Source organism: Dasypus novemcinctus, chromosome 16 (assembly GCF_030445035.2).
Source record: "Dasypus novemcinctus isolate mDasNov1 chromosome 16, mDasNov1.1.hap2, whole genome shotgun sequence".
NCBI lineage: Eukaryota > Metazoa > Chordata > Mammalia > Cingulata > Dasypodidae > Dasypus > Dasypus novemcinctus.
In genome coordinates, this window is record NC_080688.1 from 71,928,802 (window position 1) to 71,952,371 (window position 23,570).

At 39.7% G+C, this 23,570-nt stretch overlaps 1 protein-coding gene across 23 annotated transcripts in view; it reads right to left on the minus strand.

Moving 5' to 3' along the window:
• TCF4 (transcription factor 4) overlaps window positions 1-23,570 on the minus strand; it is a 348,268-nt gene that overhangs the window by 147,823 nt on the left and 176,875 nt on the right. For 16 of the 23 annotated variants that reach the window (XM_023589219.3, XM_058277770.2, XM_004459850.5 and 13 more), the window contains one exon: window positions 19,893-19,957. In XM_023589219.3, the coding sequence (XP_023444987.1) occupies window positions 19,893-19,957 (65 nt within the window). Of the gene's footprint in view, window positions 1-17,425; window positions 18,421-19,892; window positions 19,958-20,065; window positions 20,257-23,570 lie in introns of those variants that run through there. The other 7 variants (XM_004459857.3, XM_058277772.2, XM_004459858.3 and 4 more) reach the window with 6 other exon arrangements.

Genomic DNA, 23,570 nt, shown 5'->3' on the forward strand with positions numbered 1-23,570 from the left:
CATCAGAAGTACCCTTTGGATGACTAATGCAAGTAGTAATTCTGCAGTGAAAATGTGATAAAAACCAAGGAGTATAAGTTGCTGAATTAGCCCCAGCATAGTCTTTGTACATCAAGTCATATCAGCATGTGTTCCCTCCTCACTCAGATGCCATGCTCAGTGCTGCATAGGTGCACTTTGTACAGGAATTGCCCTCCTAAGGCAATATGGATTCTTCAAGGTGACTGGAAAGATCATTCACAGCTTTTGTCAGAATTGAAATAAAGAAGTCACAGCCTTTCTCGGTTCTTGTTTTCTTCCTTTAGAATTGTATTTCATCAAATGTTAGATATCATTGATTGTAAGACACATCATTACCTATTTACTATCAAGAAAGAAAAAAAAATATGCAATTAAATTGACAGATCATAAATTTTCAAAGGGTTAAAAATGTGAAAAAAAAACAAACCCACAAACATGTCTTAGAATCAATCGAATATGGTACAAGAAGGCTGAGATCCATAGCTTTCCCAGTATCTCAGACAAAACTGTCTCCCAAAAGGAGTGATGATAATGCAGATGGGCCAGAAGTCCCATTTGGCTCAACGCTCTCTGTCCACATACCCATGACCTTCATTTAACTTTTTATTAAAAAACAGGGAATCATTTATCATTTATGCTAAACAGGGAATCATTTATCATTTATGCTAAGAAAAAGTTAGTGGAGGTTAAATGTAAGTCTTTCAAACACTTTCTGTATTTATTATTATACCCCTCATGGGCAGAGTCCTTGCCTTATAGATACTGTTTGGGGAAATGTGTCATGGATTTCTGATATGGTCAAAGGTTTCCAGTGTCTATTATCCTTCCCCACGTAGCTATTCTGATATTCACAGGCACCTGGAGTAGCAGGGATCTTATAAACCATCCAGGTCAAGCCTTCATTTTACAGAGGAACTGAGCCTTAAAATGGTGTCAGGACAGATAAGAGTTTTATTCTCTAACTCCCAAGTCTAGGAGCTGCTTGATTCCAAACATTCTGTTCTATTAGTTCTATCTTAATCTGTAAGGGACAGCTTGGAAAATGAGTCTTTTCTCTCTACTTGTCTGGATTTTCTTCAACTAGTTTAACGATCCCACCTTTCTCTACTACAGTCCCAAAATGGGACCACATCTGTTTAACACTAACATACAGAAAGTCTGAAACAAATTACTCAAGATTCCTCAGATACTTCCTTTCTCACTGAGGTTCAGTGAAAAAGACTTGGTAAATTGCAAATAATGAGGAGAACTTTGTAAAACAAAGGGAAAGAGGAAAAACAATGTATTCAATACTCCCACGCAGTGACCTACTCTAAATAAATTTTTTTAAAAATGAATGCAGGGAAATATTTCCTCCTGTTAAACTTAAGAACCACTAAGTCATGTACAATCTATCAGCACCCTGTGACTCAATCCAAATTAAGCCCATCGCAGCTATGTGTTCTGGTACCAGGCCTGGTAGATGCTCAAATAAACAGAGCTTCATTTCGAAACTCAAAAAGTGAAGCACTCAAACTCCCAAGCTGAACTTTATGCACTCATTTAAACCATTGCACCATCACAGAAGTCCAGCCTGGTTTCTAGGAAGTGTCCTAGAGAGACTGTCCCCATTTCTGCAGACTCGGCCACGCCTTCCCCACAGTACACAGGCTCTGATCTGAGGAGAGCATAACTCACTTGACAGGGAGATTCTGGAATCTGTCCCGAAAAGGGAAGTATCAGGACTGGCAGGGAAAGAAAAAGAACAATCATCATCCAAAACTGCAGGCATCTAAAGCCCTACTGTAGCTATAGATGCCAAATCTTCCCTTATGACCTTCTAAGCAAGACGCCAAGGATGTGATCCCAGGAGTGAGATACACCCTGCTTCTGTTTAACCACTTCACAAAAACCTGGGTTTATCCTGCACAGGAACTCATCACCTGTCCTGTTCTATAGACTCAGACTCACTGAAACCCCACGGCCAATTACTACCAAGACATTTTTACTTTCTACTGGCCCAGTTCATCCTGACTTTGTACCTCATGTCTTCCTCTTTGAAGCTTCCTCTTCTATGCTGGACTTGAAGTCCCCTCAAAAAAGGGACGTGTTTTTGCCAATCTAGTCAAGAGGGTCAATGAGGTAATAGTCCTTCTGAGCTCTTTGATTATGCTCGCTTTTGAGTCTGAGGGCTGGCAGGCGGGGCAACCCTGTCAGAGCTGCCGAAAGCTCTGCAGATGTCTCGACAGTGTTCAGTCACATTGAAAAGGAGAAAAGATGGCCCTCTGACAACAGACAGCTGTCAATTAGATGGCATGCTCGCACCCGGCAGGCCAGTGAGCAGGCAAGAGCAGCCGTGGAGGTGACAAGTGCTTGACTAATCAGTCTGCCTATAAAATCACAGGCCTTCCCAGTGCTCCTCACACCAGCACATGAGGTGACAGCATGTGCAGTCTTCCACTACCTCTGTTCTCTTGCTCGCTCACTCACCCCAGAATTAGTTAGTACTGTTACAAAGGCTCTGGTGAATGTGATATGTGTGGAAACAAAAACCAGACCGACGGGATTGGAGAACAGGAACAAGGGAACAAATTCCTCCAGCAAAATGACCCCAAAAGGAAACATGATGGTGCCCTAACCTATGCAGAGCTGGTTCACACTGATACTGAAAGAAGAAGACCCATTATAGATGAACAGAAATAAAAATTAGGAAAAAAGAGGCAAAGCAATCTACCTGACCTTTTTACCCATCCCCCATCTTGTCTTTTCCCTTTTTGGCCACCAGGGGGCAACCAGCAGATACTTCCTTCAAGAGGAAGCTACAGATATTGAGCTTTAAGTGCTTAACTATTTATTGGGAGTGGGGGGATGGAAGGAATCAGGAAATTGAGTTAAATGGTATCTGGGGACCAGAAAAATGAGTTTCCAAACCTTACACTTAATTCTTTCAATGAGTACTAACTCTTGAGCTCAAAGATACCTCCTCTAAACTAGTCATTAAATGCTAAATTCATACCTTATGAGGCTGGCAGGTATTTTTACCCACTGGGAGTAAAGATAAATTTTATTTTTTTACCTCTCTTCTCTTTTGGTTTCTAAAAGAGCAGCTATTGGAAGCAGAAGAGTCAGGAAGAAAAACAAGGGGGAATAACAGAGGTAAACAGAGTTATATTTGTGGCTATCCACCTACAGCGGAGAAGTTGAAATAACTGAAATCTGATTTAAATAAAGATGTATTTGAAGAAAATACAGCTTCATTTAAACTTGGTTCTGATTTAGCATCACTTTCTGGGATCTTCCCCAACCATCCCATGCCTGGCCATTTTGATTCAATACTGTTCACACAGTTATCCCACACAAGAGTCCATTGTGCTGGCCACCCTCATCAACCCCCCCAAAAAAATCCAAATATCTTTAAAAGTAATTTTTTAAAGACCATTGGAGAGTGAAAAGGAAAAACGGGAAGAGCAATACTGAGATTAAGTATCCTTTGTCAGTCAAAATTCAAGGTAAGGATCTGCCGTGAGGATTTTCCCAGTTAGCTCCAGCTCCCTGTCACCAAAGGCAAAGGCTCAAAGACGGCACACACAGTAAGTAGCCACTGCCCTGAGAGCCTAGGCAATCAGACCAAAGAATGTTCCCATGGCCACTCTGCCATCTAGCTCATCCCTGGAAGACAAAGCTGTCTTTCTTTGAGAGAAATGTAAGAAGCCATTCAATCTCTGTCTGCATTCATGACCCACAAGCAGGAGCATTGCCAGGGCAGAGACCGAGACCGGCCGCCGTCTTTCCAGTACTAACACCTACACCTCATCAGTCAAACCAGGGCAGCAGGCCCTGCCTCCTGCCAGCTGCCAGGTATCCAGAGACGCACGCTGGGTCTCCAGCCAGGGAATCCCCATGGCAGGGTTGAATGACCATGCCTCCAGGATGCCAGGCCAGTCCACTGTGTTTCTGAGGGATTAGGACACTCCTGTTCTGTCCACTGCCCAGCCTCTTATAAAACTATTATCATCCACATAGTCACCATTCATGAACACCAAACTACAAGACCATCCCATCTTCTCCAGATACCGTAGCCTTGGACATTCAGACTCTTCACCATCATTCTAGCTAATACTGAAATGGGCATCTTCTGACTGAAAGCAGTGTCCTTCTCAGGGATTCTTTCCTAAGCACAAAAATTTTAAGAAGACCAATTACAGTAAGTTCTTGGTCAAATATCAATTTGCGATGTATAAATTTTGCCATTTTCCCAAAATCTCATCAGCCCTGGATATTTCCAATATTGAAAATGGTCTTTTATGTTTACTTAAGGGCATGATGCTCCCAGTCAAAAATTCAAACCATACAGGAATGTGTCAAAGTGAAAGTAAGAGTTTTGCACACACACGAAAGTCAAGGAGTTCATTTCAGGGATCCCAGTTTGTCAACATCCACAGCTTCTGTACAGTGATGGGAGCTGCTCCCAGGGAGTGCTCCAGGACTATGCTGTCTCTTTCAGCAGCTGGATTTCTAGTTGAAAAAACAGTAGGCTCCACCTTTCTTTCATGATGTCTCCAGTGTTCCCTAAGCATTCCTGAGGATACGGAGATATGAGGGTACGACTTCAGCTGGAAAGCAAGAGTAGGCATACCCTAGAGGCTAAGGGGGCACTGGCTGGCCAACGTGGACATTTTCTCTTAGAGCCCCTGACACCTAGGTGCCATTTGTATGCTAGAATAGAAGGGAGGAGGTAATCTCTTTCACAGAGGGGATCTGGGGTATAGAAATATTAGGACGGGGGGGGGGGGAGGGGGGCTGACAATCATATCTGTCCTTTTAAAGTCAAAGTCAAGTGGCAGGTACTCATGGGATCCTGCTCTTTGTTGCTCTGAAGCTTTGAATCTCTAAGTTCATTCCACATGTTCTTTCTTCCCAGAATGTGGTATGCTTGTGGGCTCCTGCTTATGGCAAAGAGATTTTCTGGGAATGAAGGACTAGAAAATAAGAGTATCAACTGCCCTGGGTAGGCCTGGCTCATGACTTAGTTCTGACCAGAACAGTGGAGGTGGTATCAGTCCTCCCAGTATGGAATGTCAAGGCTCTCTCCAGTTCCATTAAGGCTGACTGATGCCCTATCTTGCACATTTGCTTCTTAGTTATTATAAAGCTTTTACATATTTAGGGAACTTTTCTATCAAAATATTCTGGAAAAGCTAGAGGCTCAGACACATTAATGATATCTGCCCACGTGTGCTTTTTATCCAAGTTCACAGTTCCTGGTCACTGAGGGTAAACAGTGTTATCAGTGATTATTATGGATTTAGTCAAGTATATTTTATTCCTGTCATTTATGAGCACTTGTGTTGGCTGGCATTTACAATGTCGGGATTCTGTCACTTTGGCAACCTTCTGAGACAACATTTTTCCAGTGTTACAGTGACATTTCAAAAACTCAGTATTTACAAGCAAACGACACCCTCTGGCTCAGTGACAGTGCAATTCAGTGGTAGTTGAACAAAGGGACACTAGTCCAGAAAATTCTTCAGTGTGTGTTTCTGGCTGCTACTAGTATTCCTTTATGGTTGAGGATAGCTCTGTGCTCTTTGGAAGAAAGAAGGGACAGAGACATCATGAAAAACTTCAGTGTTACATGAACAGTGGAATTTTAATTGTATTGTGTGGGTCCATATAAGCAAGACTGCACTGTGGTACTGACCAAGTCTCAACATTTCTGAGCCTTAATTTCCCATTAGCAACTTGAAGGCAATGGGTTCCACCTGATATCAAGGGTTCTTCAGACTCTATAACAGTCTTATCTTTAAGGGTTTCAAAATTAAAAACAAAAGTTAAGCTCATCACTATCATTACATTATTTTTTTCATGTCCTAGTTCAAAGTTACAAGGAAAAGAATTATGTGGAAGAACATGAAGAAGCAAATCATGACCTAGGCAATTTATCCACTTTAGCCATGTTCCCCCCTACCCATCCTCTTCCAAGCAAGAAGTACCAAAGAGAATGAAAGAGAAGGGAACCTGGAGGACAATGCATTGTTGGTCTTATACTTCCGCCCTGAGCTTCAAGACATTTAGAGAATTTCAGAAGGCCCAAGGTCCTTTTTCACCATTACCAGAGGGTAGGAAGTTACTGCCATTGACAGGTAACAGACAACATAGGAAACACGCACTACGCTGCAGTTGGGAAACCATTCATGGTAATCTCTTTTGAGGGCTCTGAAGACAATGCTCATGACATACAGATTGCTAGATGCTTCATACCCTCTTCAGAAATGCACAGTCTCTCTTACTGGCAGAAAAATTCCCCAGCACAGTAAGTTGGTAAGTGTTTCCTTGGATGATACTAAGATAACTGTGAGAAGAGAGCTGGAACAATCTGAGAAGACTCCTCGTGTTACTGGCTATGACAAAAAGTGACATCAGTCTTATCTAGGAATAAAAAAGTGGTTGAGAAAATGGCAAATCTGGAGTCTGATCCCACCTCTACCATTTACTATTAATGATGATCAAACCTCTCTCAAATTCAGTTTCTTTATCAATAAAATGTGAAGTAAAAATAGTTCCTATCCCTTAGGGTCACGGGCATGATTAAAGCCAAGAAATATGAATGAAGTGTTTCAACGTAAGTCATTTACTCACATGTAACTTGTTACACTTGTTGATTCATTCATTCATTTATCCATCCATTTAATCTAAAGCAAACATCTTTTGGGCTTCTCCTGTTAGGCACTGGACAAGCTTTGTCCTTTCCCTTCTCTGGCTCTAGAGAATGTGACAATTGCTAGGAGAGAGAAGCACTAGAGGCTATCAGCACAGAAGATAGGCACCTAGCCCTGGCTGGCCTGGTAATAGCATTGAAGTTTCCTGGATGAAGCAATGAATTGTCTAAATTGTGAACAAAGAGTATTAGTTATCTAGTAAAAAGGATATAGGATGAGAAGGGGAGGGTAGAATAAAACTGTTCCAGACCAATGGAAGACAGAGAGAGGGAAGCAGTTGTGGTTCAACTGATAGAGCGTCCACCTACCATATAGAGGGTCCAGGGTTCTATACCCAGAGCCTCCTGACCCATGTGATGAGCCGGCCCACATGCAGTGCTGCCACACGCAAGGAGTGCTGTGCCATGCAGGGGTGTCCCCTGCGTAGGGGAGCCCCATGCACAAGGAATGTACCCCGCAAGGAGAGCTGCCCTGTGCAAAAAAAGTGCAGCCCACCCAGGAGTGGCACCATACACACGGACAGCTGACGCAGCAAGATGACACAACAAAGAAGCAACAGTGTTTCCCGGTGCTACATGAGAAGAATGCAAGTAGACACAGAAGAACACACAGCAAATGGACACAGAAAGCAAACAATGGGAGGGGGGAAGAGGAGAGAAACAAATAAAATAAATCTTTAAAAAAAAACCCATAAGAGTGTCCTTTAGGGAACCGTAAGCAGCTCAGTATGCCTGGGACACAGATGTGGTTGGTGAGGGTGAAGAACAAGGCTGGAGGGCGAGAGAGGGGCCAGGCTACCAAGAATCTGTACACTAAGCTAAGGACAGTCCCCTGAAGCCAGGGAAGACGTTGAGTGAAGGCGCAACCAGCCCTGGAGTTACGTGGAGACCATCACTTTAGCAGCAATGGGGAGAGATGCGTGAGGAGGTGGGGCACAGCGGTAGGCAGAAGCAGAGTGGTAGACTAGGGATGCAGGATGGGGGGGAAGAGCAGTAGGCTCATTTAAGGAGAGAGTCAACATCATCCGGAAACTGGGGCCTTTACGGTGGGACTGTTGTAAGGGAGCTAGAATAATCTAGGATGACTATTATATATTCCAAGAAGGGACATAGGAGATAGGAAGAAAGACTTTGGGGGGGGGGGGGGAGGGGTTCGATCCAGGGAATTCAACTTCAAATGTACAATACCCTCTCACACAAGCTTAGAAATCACCAAATTTTACTCTAGCTCCTGGGAAAGTCTACCTAACCAGACTTAGGAATATGAATTTGAAAACCCACAATTACAGAGCCTCAAATTTAGGTGACTCTATTAGCTTAAGCCCTCTACTTGGATAGTGACATCATGATCTTTGGTGGGGTCATATTGTGAAATGTCCTGATTGCTGGCTGGGATTCAACAGAGCTGATTTAGGATGTCTGCCTTCCATTTCTAGAGCTATGCCTATCGAGAGCAAAGATAAGATTATTTGCGTCAGGTAACTAAGGGAGACATATTGCATAGAATTCTATAGGAGTCTCCGATCTTGGCATCTACACACTTCTGAAGGCACACTGTAAAATTTTAGAGGATAGTGTAGTTTCCTAAGATATAATGGGATGAAAATCTGCTTTGTATTGACATCTGAAATGGAAAAAGAGTCTGGAGTCATAGAACTAATAGGATGTAGGAGTAACCTGCAAAAGGCAACAGAGAACAAGTTCTCCTAGAAGTAAAATACATCAAAGAAAAATCAACTTCCTCATATGTAAAACCCCAAACTTAAATGTTCTTTCCATTGACAAAATGGCACCCTCAAATCAAAAGTAAGCAAGTCGTACTGGGTAGCAAAGTGGGAGTAGGATTAAATTGAAGAGGTCTATGTAAGTGACTTTGCTCTGGTTGAGACAGTTAAATGGCAGAGGTCCAGAAGGACATTGTCTTGAAGGACAATGTCATACGAGTGAGTGGCAGCTGTTGACATTTTCTTTGTCACATGTCACCGTCCAGAGCAAATCTTTTACCACCACTGATGTTGTATCATGCCAGTCACTCTACACATGACACTTCTGAGTTGCAGAGCTCAGCATGACAGACAGAGTTCACAATTCTAAAGTAATGGTAAATAGATATTTCCATAGAGGAGAATCATACCTAGGGAGGAGGAGATTCAGTTGATAGGGCTCCAAGGGAGTGGTGTGGACTGAGTGAAGTTGCATTCCCTAAATGCTGCATGAGTGCTGGTTGAAAAGTCTGCTTGGAATTAATGATGTACTTTTCTCTTGAGACAAAAGTATATATGACAGAAGCTGAACTCCTCCTAAAATTGTGACTTCTGATTTCTTTGATGTCTGGATCCTACTCATCAGCAATGACTCAGTCTAGGGCTCAGGCTTTTATCCCCATTAAATCTTAAACCCCTGTGAACCATGAGTGGGATGAAAATACCCGAGCTGAACACAGACTGGGTGTAAGCTCATGAGCCCTGGTAACTTCCACTGGAGCCAAATGACCACTGGTTTTAATCATTATTCTTATCAAAAATTAAATTAATTATTTACACATGTGACTATTTTTAATCCAGAATGTTATCAATACGGCTGCTTGGTTTTCTACCTACTTTACAGCAACTATCATCTAATATTTTTCTGTGACTTCATCCTATGAAACCATCTACTTTTTGACTGTCAGCAGAGGACATATTTTCTGTTGTTTATGCTCATTTTGGGACAGGAATTCATCTTTCTCTCTCTCTCTCTCTCCATTTGTGAACAATCCTTTTAAATCACACAAAATATTCTTTCTTACTAAGAAACTATGCAACGAGGAACCTTCTTATTCTCCCATAAGGGTATATATTTTTTCTTTCCCTACAGTGAGTATCTTCTCTTTCGATTTTTTTATGGTAATATGAAGCAAATTTATGAACGTTTCTTCTTGGTTAGATCATGGTACTATTGGCATAATTAACTCACCATGAAAAATATATAGACACCCTCCATAACTTTAGGGATAGATATGTAAAAATAAGGATATGCTAAGAAACATTTCTGTGACACAGAATATTTTTTACTATTAGTCCTTCTTTGCATAAAATCTATTTTATAGGTGCCCATTATTGACCAAATCTATAACACAAAGTAAGTGTTAAGGGTTTAAATCCAGTAGGAATCAACCTGCATATGTCTTATATGGTTTAATAACTGTTTCCCTCTTCCTATTATTTCCTAGTCTGTCATTATGAGGATCACACAAATCTCAAGGAAGGTTGTAAAAGTGTCTAAGCACAAGATGAGTTAAGAACAAATATTTTGATCCTGATTTTGTAACCCTTATGCTGACACAGTAAACAAATTCAGAGTTAAGTTGCATGTTAAGGTCCTTTCCCTTTGACTTTATCCTGTGTTTATTATAGCCAGACTCTCTATGCTTGGTTCATATAGCTTGCATGGTATTTTTTAGATATATATATATAAAGACAAGCAGAGAAGGAAAAAAGTGATAATAGATGAAAGTGACTTATCATGAAAGAATAAGAAAAGCTAGCTATTTGGCTAAACAAAAATAAGGAATTTAGTGATTTGTAACATAAGAATGAAATGAACTCATTGGGTCTCCAGAGGTCTGCAATATGATCTTTGCAAAAGGTAGCTTGCCAATTTAATTGAGGTAGGAGTTATTTAATTTTTTTACAGGTATAGTTTTCAATAAAACTACATATGCCTATAATACTGCAATGGCAGATGTGTCTCGATTATTAGAGGTGGGCTCAGGGGAATATATACAATGGATCTTGAAATCTGTAAGCAGCTGTTTGGGGGGGGGCTGAAATGATGGGGGAGGGCACAGTACCACACACACATGTTCCTTAAGTGCAGCAATGTTTTGTTATTTAACTGCAGGTGTATTACAGAGATGAAATTTAATAACTTACTGTATACAATACCAATAAAACGGAAAAGATTCAGGGCCCTGCTGTTCATTACCGCAGTACAAATGAGCTTGGATTATTCCGCGTGCATGCACGGTCAAACCCTGCCATCCAGAGACCTACGTGTCCACAGCTCGGGAGGATGGTCACTGCCTGAAAATCTCAGTGAGGTGTTCTTCCTTAATGATTTTCTTATCACTGAATTGCTGTTGTCCCAAATGCACATAAACATGGTTTTGAGCTGGGTTGAAAGTGGGCTCTATCTGGTAATTTTTTTAATCATAGAAAATCTTCACTGGAAGACATCTTTCGAAAGGAGAGCAAATGGAAATAAGGGACAGGTCGGTATCATTAAGAACCCTAAGAACATAACGGATAATACACTCTATTCAACAAAATCTGGTGGAGCGCCAGATTAAAGATCGCTACACTGCCAAAGGTTGACTTCTCCTTTTATTAAGGCTGAAAGGTCCCACTAAAGTGCCACATTTTGAAAATGATAATATTTGTGTCTTAGATTTCTAAGCACATGCAGCTAAGTATTTTTGCCTGTTTTCTCCTCACTATGAAACTACTTCACTTACACAAGAAATAACACACTGAACATAAAAGATCCATGCTGCAGAAGGCTCAGGCTAGTTTATCTGTGAGTAAAAGCGCCCTGCAAACAAATCCACGTAAACAGCCAAAGCACACATATAATTTTTCAAAGAATGGGATTCTTGGTTTCTAAGCAGGTTATCAATATCTGGCACAGCAGCCTCAGTAATATCTGTTCTTTTCTGAAGTGTTTATTTAGAAAATATCTCTGGTAAATCCTTCACACCAGATTATGGGGATTTGTGGGTATCTCTTAATGTTCCCCATATTTTAAATTTTTGGTTCAGTTTTAAGAGTTTCATTAGCCATTTCCTCAATGATGGAATAATAGCCAGCCTGATCTTAGACAAGGATATAAATATTCCTGCCATTTCATGTTGCAAAGTTAAAATTGTACCTTGCCTTTCCTCTAGGAAGAAGCTACAGGGCAGTGCTGGACTGCTTTCTACCCGATGTGCACGCACACTTTGAAACACTGAATTTAATCAAGTATATCTCAGTGTTAAATTAATTATTTCTGTTTAGTTATTAATTCATCTTCCCCTTTCTCTTTACGTATCAAACATATAAAGATGAAGAACTGTAGTCCTAATTGCTTGTGGTTATTAAAATTCCTTTAATATTTCTCATAAGAGAAGAAAAGTTAATCCCAAGATCCTGGTGAAATTTCAATTTGGATACTAGGAGTCCATTTCTTTGGTGTCTCATAAATCATCTCAAAGCAATTTCAATGACTTTTTATGCACTAGCTGTCCTGCTATATAAAACTTACCTATGCTTCTAACACATATTAAGTCATTTCATATATTTCATAAGCGTGTTAAATGCCCTAATTGAAAAACTACTGGGTCACACTTAAGAGGCTGCTAAAGGTGCCATTTCAGACATTTGCTCTATGTATTTCTTGTGTTTTCGATGGAGCAATAATTTGAACTAAAATGAATCCAAAGTCATGCAGTAGCAAACCACGTGCTACCCGCATTGTACAAAAAGCAAGGCCAAAATACAATTTACATGTTTTTAAGAAAACATTTGTGCTAGTGCCAAAATGTAAATTTGCTGAAATGCAAATGGGCATATTTTACCGTAGTCTTTTCCCAGGAAATCGTCCTTGGTTTTAAAGAAATCATACATACTGATTCTGAAGATGTTATAGAACAGATTATTAAGTAAAAAAGGCTGGGAAGTCAGAAGCAGCATTGCCCACCCTTCCCTCTGCCTCTCTCCACCAACTCTGATCAGAGTCCTGGTCAACTCTGAACAGATCTGAGTTCATCCTGGGCTAGTCCCCACTCTTGGCTGTTTTCCACATAGCTTGATCTTATGTAACAGTCATTAACTGAAAAACTACCATGTTCTCAGCACCATTTTAGGCCTAGAATCTCCAGCAAGCCTGGAATCTACCAAAAGTGGTTTTCTGGATAGGATCTAATATTCACCTCTGAGCCTAAAAACCTCAGCATGGGCTTGAGAGGCAGAGAAACCAAGTTGGAAAAGCACTGGCTTTGAAATTAGATGTGTTAGAGTACTTAGCCTGTGACTGAAACTTACTTGGAGTGATCTTGGGTTGTGCACTTTTCCTCCTCAGAAGTTAATAATACTCATCGTAGAGGTTGATAGAGGCACCTAATATCAGCTCCCAGCTTTCCTAGAGACATCCACTCACTAGTCACATCTGAGCTGTGAAAGGACTGGGGCCAGGATTGGGTCCTCCATCTAGCTGACCCTTGACAGAGCAACTCTACAGAACACCACAGCAATCCACGAGAGTCATGGCCAGGGACCAGTGGGCAACCTTTGAGAGGTTTAATAGTAATTACTAAAACAGAAAGGCAACATGAGAATTTAGGGAAACTCCAGGGCTTAATGCAAAATTAATCTAACAGCTAGGGGAACTAAGATTATCATAACGTTCCAAATTTCAGAAAAAGAGTACTAGAGTTATTTTGCCAGATAACATACCTACTATTATTTCCTTCTTCTGTCACTGAATATTTTCTGACCATAGGCCTGAGCAGTAACTATTTTCTATCAATGTATCTTTCGAGATCTGAAGACTACTTTAACACTTTCAACATCCTCCAGGTAAGGAAACATATTTAAAACAGGATTATTGAAGGTACACTTCTACATGTATGAAGCCCAGAATTGATGGTGCTAGAATGAGCAATGGAAGAACTCTCTTCTCTACAGAAGAATGTCAGCTATAAATGTACAAGAATGATGGAATTTTTAAAAATCACCAGCTTGAAATACTCTATCAATTATTTAATTGATTCAGGCAAGGATCATCAATGAATGCTAAAACCATTGGGCCAAAAGTTTTGGGGGAAGTGGGTTATTTATTTTCCCAGTAACAAATATCACCACAAAGGTAATTTCCTACTTGCAAAAGGGAAATGGCATCTTTACAACGGAAAGGCCTGAAGGGCTCCACTTCACCCAGGGGTTAGAGTCAGCAGCCCCCCCAGGAGGACACCCTGCAGTTCTGTGCCTCCTGATGGGATGCAGTGGGCAGCACTCAGCATCGGCTATGAAATACTCAAGCCAGTAATGTTTCACCTGAATCTGAACAGGTCTTTGGACCTAATTTTCAATTTAAAAGTAAGACAAATGATAAAGGAATGAATTAAACAAGACGAGAAGGGGAAAAAAATCAGACAATTCTAGAAAGAGGGGTATTTATAAGAAAACTGGCCTGGTCTCTTCAAAAATCAGTATCATTAAAAAGGTGGTGGGCGGGGGGAAATAAAGGAACCTCTCTAGTTTAAAATAAATTAAAGAGGCAAAGCAACCAAATACCATGCATAAACGCAATGTCTGAAAAAAAGAAAAAAAGCTATTGAAGACATTTTCACAGGGACAATTAGAAAATCTGAATATGGACTGGGTATTAGATTAGGAAACTATTGTTAATTTCTTCAGGGGTGATATCAGTATTTTAGTTAGGTAGGCATACATTCTTATTTTTAGATATGCACACAGAAGCATCTAGAGATGAAATTCTATTATACCTGCCACTTAAAAATGGTTCACTGAAATATACATACATATACACACATTATATGCACATAAAGCAAATACAGCAAATATTAACTTTAACCTAAGTGGTGAGTATATGGCATTTCATTTTATTATTTTTTAATATTTTCTGAGTGCTTAAATAATTGCATCAAAAGGTAAAAATATTTTTAAAAATTAAATTAAATTTAAAATGGAGCAAATGGAGCTCGATTCTCCTCCTTAATATCCAGAAAGCTACTGGTGGGATTGAAGCGTAGATATGCACAAGCTGCCTTTCATTTTTCTCCTTAGTACCTAACAAATTACTAGATAGTCAAAAATTCTTGCTTAACAACGCAGTGCAAGAATGGATCCATTCTCTCCTTCAGCGAGCACTGGGTGGTGGATGAGAGAGGAGTGTACCCAAAGCCATCCCCAAGGCAAACCAGCAGCTATCCAAAAACAGTGCTGTAGGGCCTGGCCGCGCAGGTCTGAAACCATCATTATTTCAAAGATTCCGTCCCATTCTCCACACTGACAAATTCAAAATGGTCAGGCTTGCATTCCGCCTTTTGGTTCCAACAACACACCCACCAGAAACACAGAAAATCTATGAGTTTGCTGATTCGTGCCTTTAAGGACACATAGCCTTAGGCCAGTTAAGCACTGAGCAAGGCTCAGTCCTGCAAAAATCAAGTAACTTTTTACCCTATGACATCTGTGTCTTTCCAAGGCCTGTACAGCACTTGAGAAAGAAGGACTTGCAAAGGACTTTTTCTTTGAAGTTCTTTGGAAGACAGAATGGTCTCCGTAGGCATGAAAAAGATGTTCATTATAAGGTTCTCAATACATGACCTTTCAGATTTTATCCTCTCAAAATGATTTCCGAGAGTGATGCTGGTGAACTAAGCATTAGGTTATCACAGTTAGGTCATCCTGGTCCTCACTCTGCTAGGCACAGGGTACTTTGTGCTAGATGAAACCCACAAGGTCACTGCTCTCCGGGAGTTTGCAGAATACTAGAAGAAACCAGCATTAAACAAACTTACAAGAAAGGGCAAATTCTAAAAAGCACGATGAAGGAAAGAACATTGTGCTAAGGCTCTATAAAACTGGGACCTTCGAGAGGAGCGCTCCCAGGAAAGAATGCATAGGACCTGAACCGAATTACTATGCACTTAGCTCAACAGTAAAACACACTTATCAAATTAAAAAACAAGATATTTTCTGTGTATCCAAGGCCTATATAGGCATTTAACTGAGAAGAGTCAAAAGGATTCTGTGCCTTCTTTGCTCACATGTTTTCCACTTAGACTTTAGATAAGAAAAAAATTAAAGGGGTCAAAAGTTCTAGAATTAAGCAACTTGTAACTCCACATGTATAATAAAAATAAAGAGAAAAAATCTGTTCTTAAATGTGTAATTTAGTTTCAGAATCAACTCTATGGTGTTTAATTTTAATGAATCAAAAATGACTAGGTTTATGAGCAAACTAAGTTAAATCTTATAGAGATCATCTGTTTCCTCTACAGTTTCAAAGTTTCTGGAATTTAATAACGGTATCGAAGATTAGGCCTATTTTAAATCCCATCAGTTTTAAGACCTAAACATCACGTAACTTTACCAGAACGATCCTACTTGATTACTTGATGAGAAGGAAAAAAAAAAAAACTTTGATAAGGTTAAAGTCTTGGACTTCACCAGAGAAAATAAGATACGGGATGGGACAATTCATTTGTGGGATTTTCTATAAAGATTTCGAGGCACCTTACTGATTTTCACTATATTGCTAAATTTCACAGACTTAAGTGCATATGCAATACAGTTCCATGCTTTCAACAATCAAGTTAAAGCAAGAAGTCTAAAAGCTTTTTCAAGGTCAATAGTAATGCCAGGTTTTGAATACGAGTCTTTCAAATAGAATAGATTCCCACAGATCAGTCATTCTTAAACTTCACAGTTTATTAGAATCACCTGAGGAGTTGTTAGAGAAGCACAGATACCGGTTCATGAGGTTCTAATTTGACTGGTCTCAGGTAGGGCCCAGCTTTCTGTATATTAGACATACACATGCGCACACATCTACAAACATATCTTGCCCAAGAGATATTAATATGAAGTCAGAGTTGAAAAACATTGCTTTTACTTAGGCAACATCCCAGAATAAAATGAAATAAAACAAAATAAAATTCCTGATAATCAATGGTGAAATTCCATTTAAAGAGAAAACTTATGGGAGATTATGTTGATACCACCTCATTCAAAAACAGTAATCACACCAAAAAAATAAATAAATAAATAAAGTTTGTAATCGCCAAACACCTTATTCAAAGTAGCAAAAAAGGCCAAAAAGCAAAATGACATTTCCCTCCACTGTGGTCATCTGCAATGATCTCCCATTTGGTATTAGTAATTGGCTATAATATTAAGGCCGGCCTATCGTGAGAAAAACTTTATTTCCACTCATTTTAGTTTCTGTCAGACTTTCCATTATAAATCTTATTTTCTTTGCCAGTAAAAGTAGTATGAGGTTGCAATTTGGCAAGAATATGTTAATCTGGGTGTGATTTCCATAACCCAATTTCATTTAAATTAATTTTGGCATATTTAAGTAAGAACAACAACAAAAAAAAGCTCATTTGGTCACATTTCTTTGTTGGTTCATTTTTTCTCTACAATTTCATGTTTTTCCATGCTCATTTCTGACCATTTCATATGGATATGCATGGATGAATTCATACTATTCCATTACTGTTTTTAATGGGAAAAAAAAACTTAATTGGTAATAAAGACCATGCCGATTTTTGTTTTTCTGCTAAAATATCCACTTTTTAAAAAGTCATATATTTATGGCTATTAGTGTTAAATCCACATGAGAAAGAGAATGGACATATTTTTGACCAAATGTATTTTGAAACAATGTACATCTCAAAATCCTAACTTATTCCTCTAGGCCAGCATTTCCCTACCTGTTGCTGACTGTTATTTTTCTCTATCAAATAAAAGACTAGTGGGACTGGAAAAAGCATGTTCGCAAGTTAAACTGCTCGTCCTTTTAAGTCCATGGGATACATGTTTATAACATGATAATGCCGCCTTTGGCACGCCTTAGTGCATAACATCTAAAGGTTTTCCATTCAGCATCTCTATAATAAAGTCAAAAAAAAGCATCCCCTCCATGAGAGTCACTCACCTGGTCACACAGTGGGGAATCATTTCAGCTGTGATCTGCTATTTAGCCTTGAAGCCCAAGATACCCAGACTCTGCCTTTCTTTAGGGTTTGCATAGCTGGTGTGGTAGACAGGGATTCAAAGAACAACGGCACAAGAGAAACTGATTCCCTGGAAGAGACTCTATGGCCTATTCTATTCTCGAACTGCACAGAAAGCAGAAATTCATACTATGCACAGTTTTCATCTTCATCCCCCTTTTCCTCGATCAGGGAATTTCTGAAATTTCACTCTCTTATTTCTCCTTCAGTAATCACGCCACTGAGGGATACTGCTGAGACCATGCCGAGCACAGTCTAAGCAGAGTTGATTCTTGCGAGACTCACATGCACGAAGCAGAAATAAGAAGGAAGGACTGTCCACACTCCACGCTGACAGTACGAGACTTTGCAAGCAAAGCATCTGCAGTCACGGTCACAGAAACGACAGAATTTTCCAGGACATGAATGTCTCAGAACGAGCCTCCCAAGGTCCAGAAATTCAGCCATCCCAGACCGTCCACCTCTGCTCCACCCTCCGCCCCTTGCCACTTCTCATCTCACCTTGTATTTGCAAAAAATATTAACTTCAGTGTCACCCGAGGGAAGTATTCCCCACAAACCGAGGGAGTATCTGTGTCCCTGCACAGACACAGACAGACTCACACGGTCTGGATGAGGCTTTCACAAGTTAAGGGGCCTCGGGCTTACTCAGCAGAGGAAATCTTTGTGTCTGTGAGGAATCACGCCAATTCCTATTAGTAAGAAAGGATACAGGGGCGAGGAAGCCTATTCTCTCATTGACCAGAAAGAGAGAGGCCCAGCCAAAACAGAGACCTCTTCCATGACCAGCTGCAGAAAGGAAGGATGTTGTCAACTTTCTTCTCCCCCAAACTCTAATGACCTCTGCCTTGACCCCCAGAAACCAGATACACAGGAGCAGGCTCTGTTGCAGGAACAGAGAGCTTTCCACCAGGGCAAAGCACTGAGAGGCTGGTCGCCCAAGCTATCTACCCAGAACATTTGCACTCACATTCCAAAGATGTTTCCGCTGCACTGGAATGGCTGTAAATTTCTTTCCTGCAGAATTCTTTCCAAACAAACTGCCATGAACTGCCCTCTGCAGCCTGTGCCGCAGGGTTCTTAACCAAGTACCGTTCACTTCATCTCAGCAGAGCTTCTAGATGCTGAATATGACTAACTTGGTCGCTAGACCAAAGGAGTAAACTTTAAAAATGCAAATATATACGGAAGAAAAAAATCCCCACCAGAACTGCACTTTCTACGTCTATGACTTATGTGTAAAAGAAGCTTCCTTCACAGGCTCTATTTAATTACGAAAACTAATGTTGGCTTACATTTTTTTCAGGGGTATATTAAACAGGTTGTTTAAAAATTCAAAATGGATCCCCCCCCTACCCCCCAGACATCCTCAAAGAAACTGGGAGGATCAGAAGGTTCGAGAGAGCAAGCATTCCCTTTCCAGCACAAAAAGAACACACGTTCTATTTGGGTGAATAATAAAACAGTAGAGAGCTCTGAATATGAAAAAGGGTTATTAAATTTTGTCTAGAGTTTTCCAAAGTAAGAAACCAATGTTCTTATACAAAGAATGTCTAAACCGTAAAAAAAAAAAAAAAAAAAAAATTTTAAACATAGATTAATAACGATACTGAAATTAAGAAGAAAGCATCCATAAAAACTCAATTGTCTTAAAACAAAGCTTACATTTTGGGCTATTATTTAGTATTTTTAGAACTGGGCTCTCTCTGGAGAGTTAAAAGTATGCAAATGCAGAGTGCACGGAGGCACAAACACACACGTGCTATACCTTTGTATTACACTGGCATTTTATTATTTAATTAAAGTACTCTTATTTTTCTAGCTGACGCATGCTTCCCTTGAGACGGCTTTGCTGTTAGCCTGCTGGCCTTGACTTCCAGCCAAAAACAATTCAGAAACAAAAAGGGACAACAAATCATATTTTCACAGACATTTTTATCCCTCAATACAACCCTGTTTTCACACAACATCCTACAGCCCCTATGAAAACTATAATTTAGGGCAATAGCCACACAAACCCAGGTCTGATACATGGCTCCTTAATGTTTTTCCAGTGTAAGAAATTCTTAAGTTCTTAACTGTAAATAAACTCTTACATTGAACCACTTTAACCGACATCCCTGGTTTGCAAACAGTGACCCTGGTACCGGCTGATGGATTAAAAAATAAAAACAAGCCAGTGAATTTAGTCCTGAGAAGGCAGTTCTCAAGATGAGGTGTTCATTAGTTTAAAGCTCTGTGTTATTTCATTACTTTTTAAAAAGAGGTAGTCATCGGCAGACAGCACATCTTAGACTCACTATCAAAAACGCATGACCTGATTTACAAAACAAGCTGATTTACCAGGTTCATTCTCTCAACCCTTCCACAACCGAGATTCTCACTTACCTGGTGGCAACCCTGTAAGTTTGATTCTCTCCCATAAGATGAGTATGAGCCCCTTTCTGTTTTACCTGCCAAGAGAAACAACAAAAACGAGTAAATTGTGTTTTTTTTTCCCTTTAAAAAGAAATCTCCTCCAGGTACCAGACATCTAATTCTCTTCCCCGATGTTTACATACGTAAAGTAGACACTAGCCGCAATGTGTGCAAGCAAGAGAGGGAAGAACACTTCCTCACTCTGGCTATGATAAACTGGAAAAAAATAGCCTTCATTCCTATTCTTAGCCAAACTGCTCCACACTTCCAAAAACTGTCATTCCAATGGCCTCCACTTTCTCTAACAAGCAAATTGTCATTCCTTATTTTCACTTTCTTTCTCTCTCACAAAATTTAAACAATTTCATTTTTATTTACACAGCAGGCAAATTATCTATGTAATGACCCTAGCACAGTAATTCCCATTGATTATATTGACACTTAATGGTGAGGCCAGAGCTAATCAATCACAGGCTCTCCAGATGGTGAATTTAGCAAAGAAACTATTCAAAATTCTGAGTCTCTCTCTCTTTCTCTCTCTCTCCCCCTCCCCCCCCCTTCTTTTAAACACCCTTTCCCAGGAGTAAATCCCATCATGATCAAGATGATGATGGAATTTACATTTGAGAAAGAAGTTTTCTGAAAAATAGTGCACTCTGAACCCGAGTTCAGATTCCACCACTGGACCCAGCAAGACAAGGGATCATTGAATGTGAATGTCTTGTTCGAGTTTTAACAACACTATTTTTATCTGCAGACTGCTCTACAGAGATGTATGGAGGCTCACATGCTATTTGGCCACATCTAAGCATGAAATAAAGATTGTTCATTTCTTTTTTTTTCAAAGTATAAGTTTAGCCTCGCTAATAAGCAGGGAAGAAAACAATATCACATTACAAGAGATCTAAGCAGTAGAGTTCAGTAAATAATATATGAAGAGTTGTCAAAGAAAACAGGTCCATACCAGATCATTAAAAAAGGACCTGTGGGACAGCCCAGTGCCAAAATACCAGTCTCGTCCCATCCAATACGGAAGGAGACGGCTTTTTTTTGGGACTATAGCGTTAAGGTGTGCTGAATGTTATACCTAGGATACTACCATTCTTTTTTTCCATTTGGGAAAATTCAAAACTATTATTTTGGAGGACTGAATGGGTATCCCTCCTTAAGTATGTAACAACCAAAATACTCCCCTCTCAACTCAAACTTAACACAAATGTTAAAAGTAATAGGAGTCATTTTTTATCGTTTAGTTCAACAATGTTATTAGAATATGCCTTCTTTACACCACACAAAGAATAAATCTTTAACAAATCTTTTATCTGCTCCAAAGCTCACTTGTATCTAAGTCACTATATATAAAAAATGGAAGCTGGTTTTCTATCAAAGTCAATCCTGAGCCTTAAAATTAACCCCCTCTCCCCAGTCTTACCTTTTCTACCAATTGCAATAAATCTCAAACTTGGGAAAACACCCCCCTGCTCCCCATTTCTGGTATAGTGTTTAGTGCTCAGTATAAAATCATGCCATATCAGTTTCAATTCCACTGAAACAGGACACCATTTAACAGACTGCTGGTCTTGTGAGATCTAAGGGAATAACTTTCATTGTGTAAGGATTTTATATTGAAGAAAAGACGCCTTCACCTGTATATGCAGCAAAAATGGTTCCACAGATGTATTTACTTTTCTGTGTAGGTAAAATATAAGCATTTCTACTCCTTAATTTCTCTTCATTAATAATACTAACAGAAGAGCCAATCATTACGAACTATCAAAAGACACAAACTCTCCCTTAAGCTCTTATAGCCAAAAAAAGCTATCCAAAGTGAATTATTTTCACATATTTCACTCTGACCTAATACTCAGTTGTTTTAACAACTAGACAGGTAAAGAGACACATAGGTAGATAGGTAGGGAGACAGGCAGACAGAAAAAAATATTAGATAGAAAATTAAAATTTGCTCTGACTTCCTAGGAAACTGAACATCTAGTATCCTGTTTTGATAATCTGTTAAAACAGAATTGTGAAATGCAGTTTGAGAAAGAAAGGTCATCTATTTTATTCTCTAGAAGGAATTACTGAAGATAGTATCTACAGAATTTTACCACCCAGTATTATTTCACAACTTAAGTCCAGCACCTAGAACTAGAGAATGAAATTTTCCTACCAGGAATTTTACCACCTCATGTGCTTAAGTTGAGGTTAGTCTCTCTACTATTTTAGAGCTAGCAGGTGAGTGCAAATACTAAGGATTTTTAAAAGAAAGGAAGAGAACAAGATTGGAGAGAGAGGAAAGGAGAGAAAGAAAAAGGAAGAGAGAATGGGGTGGGGAGGAGCAAGGGGGCAGGAAGAGAAAGCAGGAGGAGGGAGAGGTGAGGAGAAGAATATGAATTCACGCCGCGCAGAATCCCCAAAGTACCCGTGGCTGCATGGACCCAGCATTCTTTACTATCATATCAGATACAGACTGCTTAATCTTAATTTTGGTTGTTAAAAAATATTTATCCAGATACAAAAATAAACCCACTGCAAATTACAAGTTGTCAGGGTTAAAAATCTACTCCTGTTTGTGTGGGGGAGGATAAGAGACCAGCATAGACATGAATCATTCTCAGTAATTTGAGTGTTTCCATGACATCAATGGGCACTCGTCCAGGACTCTGTCGAAGTCTGTGAGGTACCAAAGAGGCAGCGCAGCCTGCAGGAGGCTGGGAGGTGGACTTTTTTTTTTTTAGGATTATGCTCCTTGTAAAGATTTCATCTGTAGCATCCACTTTTACCATCAAATAGATCGCTCTGGAGATCATGAGCGAACACATTTCATTCTGGTAGTGTAAGCCTTTAACTTTATTACATCTTTTTGTTCCCAAATTCAACCATAAATCTGCCTCAAGAGCCCAGAACCCTGTTTGGGAGCAGAATAATCAGGGAGTGTAGATAAAACCCAAGAACCATTTAAACATAACTTATCTATTCCTATCATTTTTTAATGATGAAAAGCAGCCATTTTAAAATGATACCCCGGTTTCTAGGGGGAAAATACATATATCTTTTGTGTAAACTGTCCATTAAAAATTAGCTGTGGTCCTGATGTTGATTTTCTGCTTAAAATTCACTGGAACATTTGTTTCAGATAAGAAAATTTTCTAGAGTGCTGATAATATGTTTGGTTAGGATCTGAAAGTAACTATCTGTGCTCATGAACACAAAAGCTCCTAAATATCTGCATTTACTCTGTCAGGCATGGATTTTTGTCACTTCTACTAACTGACTGGCGTGGACAGCTTCTTTCCTCTTTCTGCATTCCTCATCACTCAGCCCCCAACCCCACAACCACAACGGAGCTTTGAAAGAGCCATCGATTCTGTTTTTCCAATATTTAAAAAAGATAGTAGCGATGAACAAACCCAGCACATTTACTGCGGAATTTTCGAGACAACCCTCTAGTACTAGAATGCGACAGCCGCTGCGGATATTTTTTGGCACAAAGACAATGGTGGCAGTGCCAAGCCCCATGGCTAAAACTACTCAAAAGAGGCATAAGGGTAGCATTAATCGCTCAAGTCTTTTACTGCATGGAGTACTGTTGTCCATATTTTAAAAACTAAAAGTACCCGTTAGTAACATTTGTCCTTTGCCCATAAG